This window comes from Mustela putorius, unplaced genomic scaffold (assembly GCF_011764305.1).
Source record: "Mustela putorius furo isolate JIRA1106 unplaced genomic scaffold, ASM1176430v1.1 tig00003962_pilon_pilon_pilon, whole genome shotgun sequence".
In the NCBI taxonomy this organism is placed as follows: Eukaryota; Metazoa; Chordata; class Mammalia; order Carnivora; family Mustelidae; genus Mustela; species Mustela putorius.
Genome location: NW_025422106.1, coordinates 4,878,079 through 4,895,355, shown reverse-complemented (window position 1 = coordinate 4,895,355; position 17,277 = coordinate 4,878,079). Strand labels below are relative to the sequence as shown.

Below are 17,277 nucleotides of genomic sequence, written 5' to 3'. Positions count from 1 at the left end.
TCCTATTTTGGAGCATTTAAGTTGTTTGCAGTTTTTTGCTGTTATAAATATATACATTTTATTTCTTTAAAAGTATATATATATTTTCCAATTTAACATATAAGGACTTTCCCATGCCACTGAAAATTCATTTTAGGTAAGTATCGTATGCTAACATGGGTATACTGTTTTATTTTTCCTTTGATAGATTCAAAATCTCAGGGGAGATTTTTTTTTTTGGTAAATGGATCATTATTGGTTGTGGATATGTGTGTTAAATGATGATGAGCAATAAAACAATTGGTTGCTGACCAGTTATTTTTTCAAGTCCAAGTATAATATAAACTCAGAAGCTGAAAATAGCAGGAATTTTCTAGGATGAAGGTCTTTGGTAAACACTTGGGTTCTAACCATGTGTTAGAGCTCAGGCTTGTCAGTAGGGCCAAGATACTCAGCCTCTTCAGTGGGTAACTCATGCTGGTATGGCATTCACATTCTGTGACATTCTACACCCCTCAACATTTACAAATAGACAAAAATAGAAAAAAAAATAGAAAAAAAACAACCCTCAGAGTCTGGGGTAGGGTTGACGAGTGGGCTGTGGGGCACTGTGGAAGGGATAAAAAAGTCTTTTTTTTTTTTTTTTTTAATTTTAATTCCAGTTAGCATACAGTGTTCTGTTAGTTTCAGATGTACAATATAGTGATTCAGCAGTTCCATATATTACTCAGCGCTCCTCAGGATAAAAGTACTCTTTAATACCTTTCCATCTACTCACCCATACCTCTACCCACCCTCCCTCTGGTAACTATTTGTTCTGTATAGTTAAGAGGCTGCTTCTTGGTTTGTCTCTCTCTCTCTCTCTCTTTTTGTCTTCCTTTGCTCATTTGTTTTGTTTCTTAAATTCCATGTATGAGTGAAATCATGGTATTTGTCTTTCTCTCAATGGCTTATTTCACTCAGTATAACACTCTGTAGCTCCATTCTTGTTGCAGATGGCAATGTTTCATTCTTTTTCATGGCTGAGTAATATTCCATTATATATATATATATATATATATAATCTCTCTCTCAAACGCATCTTCTGGATGAAGAGCTCTTGATTTGCTGTCATAATTCATGTCACCCTGCATTCTCATCTGGTAATTGGTTTTGTATTCATTCAGCCACTTCTTTTTTTTTTTTAAAGATTTTTAAAATTTATTTGAATGAGAGAAATCACAAGTAGGCAGGGAGGAAGGCAGAGAAAGAGGGGGAAGCAGGCTCCCCGCTGAGCAGAGAGCCCGATTCGGGGCTCAATCCCAGGACCCTGAGACCATGACCTGAGCTGAAGGAAGAGGTTTAACCCACTGAGCCTCCCAGGTGCCCCACATTCAGCCACTCTTGGTAGTGAAATTTGTGCTCCATCAAAATTCTTGATAGTAAATGAATGGAGATGAAACATGAAAATGTTTTAATGTTATAAAGCTAAGTATTTTGGTGATAAAACTCCCCAACTGTGGTTGCTTTCATTGTCATTTCTTTCCACCATAGCACAGGTAGTTGACTGCATGCTGAAAATGTTTTCTTATACTTGAATAGAATTTAAAATTTAAATTTTAATTTGAACACTCTCTGACTTCTCAGGACCTAAGACAAATTCCTCAGATAGCATAATATAGAATTTCTTTTCTTTTTTTTTTTTAATATTTTTAAAATTTATTCAACAGAGAAAGAGAAATCACAAGTAGGCAGGGAGGCAGGCAGAGAGAGAGGGGGAAGCAGGCTCCCTGCTGAGCAGATAGCCCAATGCAGGGTTCGATCCCAGGACCCCTAGATCATGACCTGAGCTGAAGGCAGAGGCTTAACCCACTGAGCCACCCAGATGCCCCAGATAGCATAATATAAAGCTTAGATTATGTATGTAATTTTGATTGGCATAGTGTTTTTTTTCAATGATATGGATTTTGTTTCATTATTTTTCTAGCTGTAACATTTTTAACAATGTGCTTTAAAGTTAAATAAAATTTTGAAGACGAAAATAAAAGTCCCAAAAAATCATCCTCCACCATAGTAGCATAACTTAATACGTTTATATATTCTTTTGCTTTAGGCCAAAAGCATGCATTTCCAAAATTCTCAGTTGTGCATAACATACTGTTTTATTTGCTATATAAAAATTGCAAAACTTTTGTTTTTCATTTATTTTATTTATTTGAGAGAGAGAGAAAGCAGAGGGAAGTGGGAGAGGGAGAAGCAGGGTTCCCCACTGATCAGGGAGCCTGATGTAGGGCTTGATCCCCAGAACACTGAGATCATGATATGAGCTGAAGCTGATGCTTAACTGACTGAGACACCCAGGTGTCCCAGGTGCTAACATTTTGAACACTCAGTATGTGTGAACACTTTGTAGTCTTTATGTAGAATAATTTATAATCTATTAATTAGGTACCTTATCTCTATTTTACAAATAAGAAATAGATAAAGAAAGAATATGTAACTTACCCAAGGTCGAACAGTTAGTGAATGGTAAACTCACTAATTTACCCTAATTCTTCTTCTTTCTCCTCCTACTACTACTTGTAAACTTTTTGTCAGGTTCTCTCTCTCTCTTTTTTTTAAAGATTTATTTGGGGGGAGAGGGAGAGAGAATCCCAGACTCCACTTTTAGCACATAGCTCAACACAGAGCTCTATCTCATGAACCTGAGATCATGACCTGAACCAAAACCAAGAGTTGGACACTTAACCTACTGAGCCACCCAATTGCTCTAGGTTCTTTTCTTTTATTTATTTATTTTATTTATTTTTTTAAAGGTCTGGGTATTTTGCTCTAAAAGAACTGCCTCATTATCCGTAGCCATTGCACAACTGTGTTTGTTTTTCTTTTAGTAGGCTCTGTGCCCAGCATGGGGCCTGAGCTAATGACCCTGAGATCAAAGAGGTACATACTCCACCAACTGAGCCCACCAAGTGCCCCTCTTTTTTGGGGGGGGGGGTATTTTTAAAAAATCCCCTCCCCTACTCCCCCGACCTCCGTTGTTGAAGTATAATCGACACACAATGTTACATTAGTTTCAGATATGCCACCTAGCAATTTAGTTTTTGGACAACTGTTTTTAATTATTTGGGGGCCTCAAACCTCTTTGAAAACCTGATAGAAGTTGTAGATTTTTATCCTCCAGAAAAGTGCATTCTCCACAAATTTTTGCATAAAATTCAGTCTGAATGTGTCCCTAAAGACTATTTGTGGACCCTGGAGTAGTAATTATCATTTTGATGAGTATAGAAATCACCTGGATTTCTTTTTAAAATGCAGATTACTTGGTCTCGCTGCCTAAAGATTGAAGTTGGGCTTAGAATCTGCCCTTTTAACAGTATTTCAGATGATCTGAATGCAGGATGTTTCTGTACAAAACTCTGAATCTCTCATGAGATTCAGAATCTTCTTATTCCCTGCTGTTTTGTTGTTTTTTGTTTTTTGAGAGAGAGACATGAGAGTGAGTGGTGTTGGGAGGGGCGGAGGGAGAGGGAGAAGCTGATTTCACTGCTGATCAGGGAGCCCAACTTGGCACTCTGTCCCAAGATCCTGAGATCATTACCTGAGCTGAAGGCAGATGCTAAACTAACTGAGTCACCCAGGTGCCTCTATTAGTGTTTTTTAATAGAATTTTTTTTTCTGCAAGTTTTTTTCTAAACCCATTTAAGAAAATGGTTTAAAATAAATTAATCATTTAAAGATTTCCCCATGATTTTTTTTTTTTTTTAAATAAGCTCCATGCCCAGCGTAGAGCCCAACACAGGGCTTGAACTCAAAACCCTGAGATCAAGACCTGAGCCGAGATCAAGAGTTGGCCGCTTAACTGACTGAACCAACCAGGCACAACCTGCCTCAATAATTCTTTTTATTTTTAGGATGAACTTTCTGATGTTAGCCAAGGAGGATCTAAAGCTACTACTCCAGCATCAACAGCTGCATCAGATGTGGCCACACTTCCTACTGATACTCCCTTAAAGGAGGATAATGAAGGATTTGTGAAGGTTGCAGATACACCAAATAAATCAGAGATAAGCAAGCATATTGAAGTACAGGTAGCCCAAGAAACTAGAAATGTATCAACAGGTAAGTGATGCTAGTTCTTTATTTTCTGGTAAAGATTATGTGGGTGTGAAAAGATACATCTTAGGTGTGTTACTGCTTTAGATTTATAAAATTATACTGAATTACCAGTAAGCTTAAAAGGGATGATGATCAATGTTTTTGAGAGACAGATTTGGGGAGCTTGGGGAATGGAGAGCCTGAAAGGTAGGACAGTAGTCTTAATTTCTCTGTATTTCACACCTAAATTAGTAAATAAACAAACAAGGAGTTCTGCCCTAGGATAAAATGGACTGTGTCCCAAGAAATACAAGTAAAAACTTTGGTTATTTATCAGTTTCTGATACTCACTGTTTAGAATATATGATATCTTGTCTAACCCCATGTTTCCTAGAACTCAACCTTAAAATTATTTTATGATCAAATGATGTATTTATAACCATTGAAGCAAAGGATTTTTCATATTAGGGTCAGTATGTGATACATGCATTATTTATGTCATCTTGTCCTTTTCCCAAGGCTCGGCTGAAAATGAAGAGAAGTCAGAAGTTCAAGCAATCATTGAATCCACTCCTGAGTTGGATATGGACAAGGATCTCAGTGGATATAAAGGCTCAAGGTACTGTCAATGTCAGATGAAGACTTTTTTTTTTTTTTTAGATGAAGACATTTCTTTCCCCTCTCCGAGAAGCATACTGTTATTCTCTGGTCTCTTGCCAGAAATAAAGGGCATTCACATGTTTTGCTGAAGAAATATTAATATTATATTCTAGTTTCCATTTTTGAAACTGGACATTGTAAGTGGTCGAAATGTTTTGTGGTGAAATGTTGCCTTTGCAGCATCAGGGATTAGGAGTATATAGAAGGATAGAGGAAGAAGACAGCTAAGATGTAACCAATACTTTTTAGAAATGGGGAAATATAGAAACAGGAGTAGGGGGAAGTAACAATTTGAGCAACCTTTGTTCCTTCTACCAGATCAGGAAGAAGCATATGTACTCACTTCAAAACTGTAATGGTTTCAGGATGCCTGGCTGGCTCAGTCAGTAGAGCAGTTGACTCTTGATCTTAGGATTGTGAGTTCAAGCCCCATGTTGGGTGTGGAGCCTGTTCAAAAAAACAAAACAAAAAAAGATCAAACTGTAATGATCTCATTATTGGAAGAAATTAGTTTCATTACATGGTGAGCCTATTTAGTGTTGGGAAGAGAATTGTTACCTATCATCTTAATCAAGGTATTCTAAAGTGTATGGATGTTCAGGAACTTCACGCAGGAGCTACTGCGTTTCTTTTAATTTCTTCCATAACATTTATCTTTTAATAATAAAGACTATAAAAATACATGCCATTTATTGATCACTACAATTGTGGTTAAAAGCATTAACCTAGAGTAAGACTGTGTGGGTTCAAATACTGCCTTGGATTTGAATCTGACATGTATTTTCTCCTTCATAAAAAGGAAATGTGATAATACCTCAGATGATTATGATTATATCAATCAAGGTGTGTTAAATCATTGGCAAAGGGCCCAGTTGAATAAATGTTAGTATTATTGTCTTCATCATCATGTAATATAATTTTTTTTTAAAGATTTTATTTATTTTATTTGACAGAGAGAGAGATCACAAGTAGGCAGAGAGGCAGGCAGAGACAGAGGGGGAAGCAGGCTCCCTGCTGAGCAGAGAGCCCGATGCGGGGCTCGATCCCAGGACACTGAGATCATGACCTGAGCCGAAGGCAGTGGCTTAATCCACTGAGCCACCCAGGTGCCCCAATCATGTAATATAATTTTAATTACAACCTTATGGAGTCAATGTCTTCATCCCCATTTTACAGTTAAGGAAGCTCAGAAATGTGTAATAACTTGGCAAACATAACCTAGTCAGCAAGTAGAGCTGCCATTCAATCTAGGACTCTGATTCCAAAGGCCTTGTTCTGTGAAAATATTTTTTATTATTTGTTTACAAATGTAAACAACGCAGGGGTGCCTGGGTGGCACAGTTGGCTAAGTGTCTGACTCTTGATTTTGCCTCAGGTCATGATCTCAGGGCCTATAAGATCAGAGCCCCATGTTGAGCCCTGAGCCCTGTGCCAGTCTCTGCTCTGGGTGTGGAGCCTGCTTGGGAAGTTCTCACTCCCTCTCCCTATCTCTCCCCCTCTCCCACCACTGGCACGTGCACGCTCTCTCTTAAAAAAAAGAAAAGAAAAAAGAAAACAATGCAGAGTGTAAGAAGTGAAATTTGCTTTTCATCTTTACTTTCCTAAGCCTAGAAGACACAGCCACTTATTAGCAGTTTCAGTTTATCATCCTGAACCTCTTTAAAAATGAAAAAATAAATTTTATTAGACTAACGCATGTAAGTCTAATAGTAAGGTCAAATGGTAATAATTCAAAATATGAAGGGCAGTAGTAGTCCCTTGCCCCTACCCACCCCTTAGTACCATTCTCAAGCGGCAGTGTCTCTCACTTCGTTCTCTCTTTTTTTTTTTTTTTTTTTCTCAACAAAAGTGGCTCAGCTTCATTGCAGGGATGCTGGGGAGGGCCAGCAGGCTAAAGAAGGGTGTCTGTAGAAACACCCGTCCCTGAGCAGGACTGCCAGGCCCCAGGTCTGTCTGGAGGGCAGGAGAGGGTCAGCGTTCTGCCCCCTTTCGTCCTTCTTTTATTTATTTATTTATTTATTTATTTTTTAAAGATTTTATTTATTTATCAGAGAGAGAGAGGGAGCGAGAGTGAGCACAGGCAGACAGAATGGCAGGCAGAGGCAGAGGGAGAAGCAGGCTCCCTGCTGAGCAAGGAGCCCGATGTGGGACTCGATCCCAGGACACTGGGATCATGACCTGAGCCGAAGGCAGCTGCTTAACCAACTGAGCCACCCAGGCGTCCCCCCTTTCGTCCTTCTTAGGCCCAGGGTTCCAGGCCATGGCTACTTTGGGCCAGGGTTAGAAACAGCTTTTCCTCTTTCTCCAGGGTCTCCAGCAGAGTGTCCACACTCTCAGAGCTGATGCATGCCTTCCTGTTGGGCAGGTCCTTGTCAAACTCAACTCCTGCCATCTTGTTGAGCACCTAACTGACCACCTTAGAGCGGTCTTCACGAGTCATGTCCCCGGAGAACTCGTGCTTCCCCATGACTGTGGATGTGACGGTGGTGGCAGCCACATCTTAGTTCTCTTTTGCTGTTTTTCCTCAGGTATCTATGTCACATCCTTGTGCTTCTTTTCCTTGTTCCTTCTGTTCACAGCTGGGATTCTGTGAGAAAATTAAGCCTTAATGCCCCAAGGCTTCTTCTGTATAATGAATTAGCTGCACTCTTGTGCATGTAGCATTGAGAAGATTGTCACTTAGATCCTTTTCTGTATTCTGTGGATCAGGTGAGGAACTCTGGTTTTAGAAATGCTGTGATACTAGCTGTGGACCTTATAGTGAAGATGACACCACCTTACCTTCCTTTCATCCTCTCAATATAATTCAGTCTTTGTTACATTAACATTCATTTTTTAAATCATTATGACTATATAGATACTGATCACAGGTTATCAACAGAATATGCTGTGATTATATTTCCTATCTTGTGCAACTTTGTTTTTCTGGAATTAGTAAAACCTCTTGGATTTTTGTTTTGTTTTGTTTGCTTAGGCTTCTGCATACCGATTGCTAGTTCAAGGAGAGGTACCTTGTGAATCATAAATGTAAACACTCTCAAAATGGCCAAATGTAAAGCCAGCTTCCCTGCACCCTCTATCCTGGGGTCTTTTTTTCGCATCTTCCAGCCCAGGTGTCATGGGCTCTGGTCCTGGTGTTTGACCTCACTATCACGCTGGGAATTCACGTCACCTCTGTCTCTGTTGGATCTTCTGTTTCCGGGATCCCTAGTCATCTTATTGCTGGTGCTTCTTTTTTAAGATTGATTTATTTTAGAGAGAGAGCACAAGTGGGAGGGGCAGAGAGGGAGAGAGAATCTCAGACTTGGTGCTGAGTGGCTAACAGAAATTCTAGGTTGGAAAATATTCAGAAGTTTTCCTTCAGAATTGTGAAGACGTTGCTTCATTATCATGTTGAGTTTTGAGAGTTGCCATTTGGGTTCTTGCTTTTTTGTTTATTTTCTCTGGAAGATTTTAGGATCTTCACTTTATCCCTCATGTGCCCCTCTCCTTTAAAAATTCATTGATCGTGGTGCCTGGGTGGCTCAGCTGGTTGAGCAACTGCTTTCAGCTCAGGTCATGGTCCCGGAGTCTTGGGATCGAGCCCTGCTTTGGGCTCCCAGCTACATGGAGAGTCTGCTTCTCCCTCTGACCTCCCCTCTCATGTTCTTTCTCTCTCAAATAAATAAATAAAATCTTTAAAAAAATTGATTGTGTGCTTGATGTAGGGGGTCTTCTTTTGTATCTTATATGTGGCAAGTACTTTCATCTGGAAATTCATATCTCCCAGTTCTGAGAAATTTTGTTACTTCTCCTTACTGTTGTCCTTTCCTCTTTCTGGAATATCTGTTAGGTAGCTATTGAACATCCTGGACTAACCTTCATAATTCTACCTCCTCCCTTCTATTTTTTTGTCCTAACTTTCATATGATTTCTTCAACTTTATCTTTCAACCCTCATTGATTTTTTTTTCCCCCCTAAACCTTAAGATTACTCTTCATAACATCCTGCTCTTCTTTTGTGAATACAATGTTTAGTCTGAAAAAAATTAGTTGTTGTTGTTCTATGTTTTTTTTTTTTTCTGTTGCTTGAGTTGTCTCCTTTTTGCTCTGAGTGCTTCTGTCTTAGTGCATTTGTTTTTGGACTCTTTATTTTTAATAAAGGCCTTCTTTAAAGGTCTTATGCTCCGTGGCTGTTTTGCTGGAACTGAAGTAATTGATGCTGATTCTCTGGTTTCCAGCTTTTAACATGTAGATATGGCATCCATTGTTTAGGGAGCAATGCTATGGGGAGGGAGGTCTGTGTTCTGGAGGACTGGATCTCTCTCTTACTGCTTCTTCTGCTGTCTTTCATCCCAGCCTTCTGTTTTGTGTTCTCCCTTGCATGCATCTTTCTGTAGATTGCTTGTTCTTTCAGTGCCTGGTCCTTTCAGAGGTTCTGGCAGCATGCTGAGTTCCTCCCTAAACGCTAGTGGCTTAGGTTTCAGCTTTTTCTGATTGGTCAAATCACTTTCTCCTGTTTGCCTATTTTCCATCTGACACAGTTTTGTTCACATTCCATCTGCTGCAATTTCTTTTTCTATTCCCTATGTTCTATAGGTGGAAAATGACTATGTTTAGTCCAGCATGTTTAACTGGAAGTCCTGTGCAAACTTTTTTTTTTTTTAAAGATTTATTTATTATTTTAGAGAGAAAACCAGGGGGGCAGGGGCAGAGGGAGAGAGAACCCTAAGCAGACTCCATGCTGAGCACAGAACCCAACATGGGGCTCCATCCCATGACCCTGAGATCATGACCTGAACCAAAACCAAGAGTCAGACACTTAACCAACTGCACCACCCAGCACCCCAACTTTTTTCTATTAATATAACATTAAAGCACAAACATATACATTTTCCCATTTCTTTGCATATTCCATGCTGTAAAGGGCTTATATACACTGTGTTGTAACTTACTTTTTATTATTTATTTATTTATTTGTCAGAGAGAGAGAAAGAGAGTGTGTGTGTGTGTGCACAAGCAGGGGGAAAGGCAGGCAGAGCGAAAAGCAGACTCCCTGGCGAGCAAAGAGTCTGAAATGGGACTTGATCCCAGGACCCTGGGACCATGATCTGAGCAGAAGGCAGACATTTAATCCACTGAGCTATGCAGGCATCCCCTTGCTTTTTTAAAAAACACCTCTTTATAATGGGTTTCTTTAGTTTTTAACTATAAAGTTAAAAATCTTTAACATTTATGTATATCCGTAACTTCTCTGTGGCCTATAAATGATCATTAAGGTCATTTCAGCTTTTAGCTACTATAAGAATGCTGCTCAGACCATTCTTTTACATTTGTAATTATTTTCTTTCTTTCTTTTTTTTTTTTTTAAAGATTTTATTTTTTTATTTGACAGAGAGAGAGATCACAAGTAGGCAAGAGGCAGGCAGAGGGAGAGGGGGGGAAGCAGGTTCCCTGCTGAGCAGAGAGCCTGATGCGGGGCTCAATCCCAGGACCCTGGGATTATGACCTGAGTTTACTAAGGCAGAGGGCTTAACCCACTGAGTCACCCAGTTGCCCCTCCTAATTACTTTCTTAGGACAGGATTTTTGTAGGATTTTTTTGACAGTGAATTCTTGAATCAGATGGTATTTGTATTCTGAATTTTAACAGATACTATAATTGCCCTTAAAAATAAAATGCCCATGCCATTTTATATCCAGACAACATAAAACATGGCGGTTAGGTAATCTCCTGGATTCTGAAGCTTGGCTGTCTGGGTTTGAATCCTTCTTCCTTCTCTCATTTGCTGAATGATCTTGGGAAATTCCTTCATCTCTTTGGTTTCCTATTCTATAGAATTGGGATAATAGTACCTCCTTTGTAGAGTAGGTGGAGGATTCAGTAAGGAAATCTAGGTAAAGTGCTTATATAATGTCTGATACAAGGCAGAGTTGTGCTCTGTTAGCTGTCATTTATTGTTTGTGTTTACTGGGATATAACCAAAAAATAAGCATTCTGTATTTTCTTCAGTTCTTTCTGTGGAGTTTAATGGGAATTCCACAGGAAACCTTTTAGAAATCTTTTAAAATTATATTTTGTACTAAATGTCAATAACAAGTGGACAATTATTTGCCTATTGTATTCACTTTACACTGTTGATAAAGTCTGTAATATATGTTGATTTGGTTGTGTTATTTCTGTTGCACAGCACTCCCACCAAAGGCATAGAAAACAAAGCTTTTGATCGTAATACAGAATCTCTCTTTGAAGAACTGTCTTCAGCTGGCTCAGGCCTAATTGGAGATGTGGATGAAGGAGCAGATTTACTAGGTATGATAGCTTATCTGAAGAAGTATACTGTTTTAGAAATCTATTTTTTAAATGATTTAATTAAAAATTCCTTTAAAATGTCCCTAACTGATCAGTAGCACACAGTTATTACACTTTCAGGTAATTAATAGGAATGTATTCTTTGAGATCATAAAAGCTTTAAATGAAAGCGTCTTTATATATGGATATCCCTCTCGTTGAATTGCACTTTAATTTGTATTTTGAAATTCATATAGCACATTTTACTGAATATGTGCTATAGTCCAAGAACTGTATTACACATAAGGAACACAGTGATGTATATCTGTGTGTGTGTATGTGTGTGTGTGTGCATCCAGATGTATAGATTGATAGGTAGTCCCTGGCTTATAGAGTTCTTTAAATTCTGTTGACTTTAATTAAAAAAGAAAATGTAATACTTGTTTTTTCTGAGATTTCACAGAATATTCTGTTTTAGCTATATAGGGAAGGTAATCATTTTAGCATTTGTGTTTTTGAAGAACAACTGGTTTGAAAAAAGAATACTGCATTTGGCTCTTCCATTATTTATCTGGTGACCTTTGCCAAAGAGCTTAACCTCTCCTGGCCTTAGTTTCTTTGTGTATAAAATGAAGGAGCCGGATTCAAGTTTAGGGGTTGAGCAAACCGTGTAGCTCATAGGTCCACACCCAGTGCATCGCCTGTGTGTATGAATAAAGCTTTATTGGAACACAGCTACTCTCATTCATTCACTTATTGTCTATAGTTGTTTTGGCACATAACAGAAGAGTTAAGTAGTCTGTTACAGAGATCCTTTGGATTACAAAGACTTAAAATATTTACCCTCCGACCCTTTACAGAAAGAGTGTATAGACTCCTGCTTTAGGTGATCTCTGAAGTCTCTTTGAACAATAATTACATGATTTTGACTTATGTCAGTTAGCTTTGGCGTATCTTTTTATAACTTAAGATCTTACAGAGATTGAAAGCTTTATGGCATTAAAAACCCTTGCCTTTGGAATAGATACCAGCCTTGAAGAAATGTATGTATCTATTATGTATCTGTTAGTATAATTATAATACAGACTATAGTGTTCTCAAAAGGTACTTTTTGTCAATTTTTGTGACTGTGGAGTGGGATTCCTTGCATTATTTTGTGTTAAATTTATTGATTGCCATTATGTTCTCGAAAGTTTCAAGTATTTTTTGAAGGAAACATAAGTTCTGTCTAAATGGAACTCACAGTCCATCTAGTAAGAGAGAGTGAAAGTTTATTATAAATCAAACTTCCTGAATTAGACATAAACTCCCACCATTAAAGTAGAAGTTAAGTACTGGAGGCAATTGAATGAGTTTGCATTTCTCAAGGAGGGGTAAAGATTAATTCTTAAGGAATTAATTCCTTAGAATTAGGAATTAGTTCCTAATTCTTAAGGAATACCCCATTTTTAAATTTACACTTTAACTTTAGTTAACATTAAATTGTGAATGAAAAGTTCCTTTTATGAAACTGAGTCCCTTGGCATATTTGAACAGTAGGTACAAAAAATGCTGGAAAGAAGAATTTTTAAGTATTTGAATTTATATTCAAATTTATGTACAGTAAAAAAATCACTCTTTATGGTGAATTTTTTTGACCTTTAACAAAAGCATGGAATTGTATAATCACCAGAATCAATATACGCGCCCCCCAAATTCCTGCATCCTTTTAAATTCGGTTTGTATATTCTGCTACTTAATATTCCAGTATGGAATAATATAATTTTTGAGGTTGGTGATCCCAAACTTTCCTTTTTGTGAAGAGTTAAGAACCCACAGAGTACTTAGAAATAATTGTGGTCTTTTAAAATCTTGTGTTTTCTGAAAACTTCCATTCTTTAAGTCAGAAAATTAACCATAAGGAATAGGTTAAAAGCAAAATCCTAATACTCTGGTTTTCTTTCTGGTTTGAAAATAAGAAATAGAGTGTAAACTAGTGTATTTTTCCTTTTGTAGATATTGATATATTTATCTCTAGAATGTTCCAGATTAGAAGTTTTTACTATATCACCTTAAGTGTAGTGACTTAGTCCTGCATGAATACCCTTTGGCCAAAGATGGTAAATGAACTTTCAAGGCACTTAGTTGTTCCCTGGCTTCTCTTCTGTACAATTTCATGATAGTGGTTGAGGAAATGGAAGATAGTGAAACCACCAAAATCATTTCCCAAAGTTCTTTAATTAACTCGGGTTAATAAATACATAGTCCCATTTCTGTAACTCTGTTTATTTCTTGATTACTATGTTATTGTAATATATTTTTGTAAAACTCTTCTCTTGTTTGAGGGTATACTTGTTTGAGGGTATATTTTGCAATCATTATGCATATATCCCACACTTAGATTATTTTTTCTGCTTTTAATTATATAAAAGAGGTAAAGCCCTCCCCACCCCCATTTGTCCTTGTCTCTTGACTTCCTTATTTTCACTGATCCTTTTCCCATTCACTTTAGTCATGTACCTAGAACTTGGAAGGCATACATCCTCCTATTGGGATTTTCTTTCTCTTGATTATCTTTCTGTATTTTCAACTTCACTATCTTTACTTCTTTTTTTTTTTTTTGTCATTTAAACATGTTCAAATCTTTTCCACTTAAGAATGAAAGTACTGCCCCTCCTCTTCCTCTGCACCTCTATCTTCAGTACCTTCCAGTACCTTCATATCCTGTCACTCCCTTTCCTTCCATTTCTGGTCACATCTTTATGCAGCAATTCCGAGGAGGTATCCGCTATGTGTCTGACACTATTCTAGATGATTGTGATACATGGTCAAACAAAGTAAACTTCTTAAAAGTGTAGCTGCTTTTAACTGTCAGGATTTCCCCTTTCCCACTTGCATCTCATCCCCCTGTCCTCCATATGGGCATTCTTCCCCACACTCACATGTAGTGAAACAGCCTTGTTTACTATATCCGGTGTTCCTTCTCTGTTCTTTCACAGGACTTCTCAGATAACATTTGTCTTTAACTCCATCTTTGCTGGATTTCTGTGAAAACAGACTTTTCTGCCTCTGACTATTCTTTTTCAGTCTTTGCAGGATCCTCTTCCCTCTGCCCATCTTTGAGGATATCAGTATTCCAGGCCCGCTTCTTTGTTTGGGAAATCCTATTTGCCCTTGCTTCTAGGCTTTCATGGAAAATAGCTCTGCAGTGTTTATCTCCTTTCAGCATCTTTTTCTAGAGCCCCAGACTGTTATTTTGAAACAGCCCAGGAGACACCTCTAAGGTGATTTGTAGGGCTTTACATTTGATGTGCCTACAGCTCAGTTCATTGTGTTCATTGTTCTGTTCAGTGCTGTTCTTGGTCCAGCAGGTACTGTCTCCGTGAATACCTCACCGTCCACGGAGTTCTCCATTTGGAATCTCTCCTTCTTCTCTCAGAAGCAATCACCAAGGCTTCCTTACTCCCTTTTCTTTAAAAAACAAAAACAAAAGCAAAAACTGCATATCTCTTTATAAATCTCCTTGCCTTTTCTTAAATGGCATATCCTCCTATTGGAATTCTGCCTTGATCCCCTACTTAAAGCTTAGTTGTCCCTGAAATGTATCCTCATGGCACTCATATTTTTTACTATGCCACTCTTTATACTTTACGGTAATTTTGTATGTACTCACCTCTCTGGGTAGGCTCTGAGCTCAGTGTGGCCAAGACAGCTTTATCTGTTGCTTTCTATTGAGTCTTTAGGACCATAGCACAGCAATTAAGTGAATGGATTGCTAAATAGTTCTAATGGTTTTATTTCCCCTCCAATTCTGTGATTCTTCACCTTTTAGGATTAAAACTCCTTTATGGAAGAATTTGTAAGAAAGCAGTGTACTTTTGAAAAAATGCATGTATAGGTAGATAAAATTGTGCATACTTTCTCAAGGGATTGACAGATAATTTGGAGGCCCAACTATGAACCTAGCTTGAGCGTTGATGCTAAAATCCAAATGAGACTTCTGTGACTTTAAAACCTGCCAGGCAGTTTTTTGCATGTTTTTAATAGTTAGAGTTTCCAAATCAGACCTAAGTTTATGTTTGGTTGAAACCTTCAATAGAAATGGGGCTACCTCCAAGTTATGTTTTTCTTACACTTATGAGTTAGTTTTTATCAATACATTTCAAAATGAAAATTTTGGACAGTCCTGTTGACATATATATTAAATTTATACACGAGATTTTGAGAGAAATCTTCACTGAGAGTGTGTAAACTTTAGAACCTACATTATCAAAATACGATTCCCATAGAATACATATTTCAAAATTTTCTCTTATTTATAATATTTACACTTTATTGTGTTTGTTTCTCTGCGTCTTTTAAATTTTATTGTCTCCTCTCACTGAAATAAATGAGCAGAGATCTTGCTTTCTGAAAACAATCTAATTGTGATTCTTATTCATTTTTCTCTTGGGCTGCTTACCCAGGGGAATATTCTGGTGTGTATGCTTTTAAATACTTTACTATTATTGCTTTTTAAGCAAGGTGTTCCTGGCTGCTATTCTCATGCAATGCTTTCTCATCATTTTTTTCTGCTCAACTTTATTTATTTATTTATTTATTTATTTTGCCTTCCATATATTTTCAGCTTTTATGCTTATCTCCCTATATGCTTGAGAGTTTATGGCAAACATAGTCATTACATAAGCTTCTTTCAACCAATCTAAACCTATTTCTTCTGACTGTATAGCTTTATTAAAAGTTAACGTTAGTCAAAAGCAGATATTTCAGCATATCTTGCCAAAATTCATTTGGAATTGGAATTTGGAAACCTTTTTTAGTTTGTCTTTATTTTCACCCTTTGGAGAATACATAGATGATTAAATAAGCTACTATGTGATATTTAGTTCTTCATGGTAGAAGTACACTGATCTTTGAGAATATTTGAGATAATTATAATACAGACAAAGTATGAGTTCATATGTGAGCATACAATTTTTAGCATTCCTAGGCTGGTTTTAAATTATCTTTTAAGTCATTTGAAATATTACCTTTTAAAAAATCAAGGGACACGTTAACTCCTTTTCCTTATATAGTTTCTTAGGACTTCCTGTATAGCTGGGTTATATGAATAATATTTCTTCCATTGTATGTAGTTTTTCAACATTACCTTAGGATAAGTGAATGGTGGGTCTTTGCTTTGTTTTGCCTTTTTGTTTTTGTAATATTTTTGAGATACCTTCCCTAGTGTGTTGTTTTACTTCTTTAGTTTCTTATAAGTAGCAAATTAAGTAACTTTCTTCTCCCTGAAGATCATTGCATTGAATCTTGCATTGAATACTCTGCCTTACAGTCCTCATTAAATTATTAAAAGGATTCTGTAAAGTCATAACTGATTATTATTTCAGAGGTGACACTTTGAAGGAAACTTTATATTATTGATTTGGGATTTTCAATCCAATTATTCAGTTTCATCGCACAAAAGAATTGGTAAAGCATTTTTTTTAGGTATAACATGTCAGAGAACATCCTTATGAATGGAGGAAATCATCTTAATTTCTATCTTTTGCACATCATTATGCATTAAGTCATAACACTGTGATTCCAGGTGTATTTCATATCATGCATAAAACTTTACAGATTAATAATCTATTTTCATGCTGTTTCTTACATAAAACATTTCTTGTTCTTTGTTTTTGCTTTACATGGAATGCATGGGCTTTAAGACCATAATTTCTTTGGTAAGGTTTCATCTGCATTGGGGTTCCGTCCTTCTTTGGCCTGTTTCTGCCTGTTCTTTCTTAGTAAGACCTAATTATTAGGCAAAAGCCTAAAATACCAGCTGTGATTTGGAAATGATTTCTGATCTATATTAATGCTTACACTTTTTTTCCCTCTAAATCTTTTACTGCTACTTTTTAGAATGTTCGGCAGAAAAGTCTTGATCAATTGAAATAATTATGAGAAACAAAATACAGACCGTTACAAAGAATTGGCTAACAAAATCTTTGGTTTTTGATGGATAATTGTAATTTTTATAACCTATGCAAGTAGATATATCAAAAAAATTATAGAAAGAATACTAAAGGATAGATACAATTTATAAATTAAAATTTGGGTATCTAGTTTATTATAATACAAATTTATATAATTTTTGATAATTTTTTGAAAGGTTTTAATTATTTTTTGAAATTTTTTTGGTAGGAATGGGTCGTGAAGTTGAGAATCTTATATTAGAAAATACACAACTGTTGGAAACCAAGTAAGTATATACAAATTTTTAAAAAGATTTTATTTATTTATATGAGAGAGAGAGCGCGCGCATGCAGACACA

At 36.9% G+C, this 17,277-nt stretch overlaps 1 protein-coding gene across 9 annotated transcripts in view; it reads left to right on the top strand.

Moving 5' to 3' along the window:
* The window catches only part of SPAG9 (sperm associated antigen 9), a 138,371-nt gene that overhangs the window by 82,262 nt on the left and 38,832 nt on the right, over positions 1-17,277 (top strand). For 5 of the 9 annotated variants that reach the window (XM_004764845.3, XM_004764843.3, XM_045070248.1 and 2 more), the window contains 5 exons: positions 3,873-4,080; positions 4,576-4,675; positions 10,885-11,006; positions 15,431-15,442; positions 17,148-17,205. In XM_004764845.3, coding sequence (XP_004764902.1) covers positions 3,873-4,080; positions 4,576-4,675; positions 10,885-11,006; positions 15,431-15,442; positions 17,148-17,205 — 500 coding nt within the window. The remainder of the gene's footprint in view (positions 1-3,872; positions 4,081-4,575; positions 4,676-10,884; positions 11,007-15,430; positions 15,443-17,147; positions 17,206-17,277) is intronic. The other 4 variants (XM_004764847.3, XM_004764844.3, XM_004764850.3 and 1 more) reach the window with 1 other exon arrangement.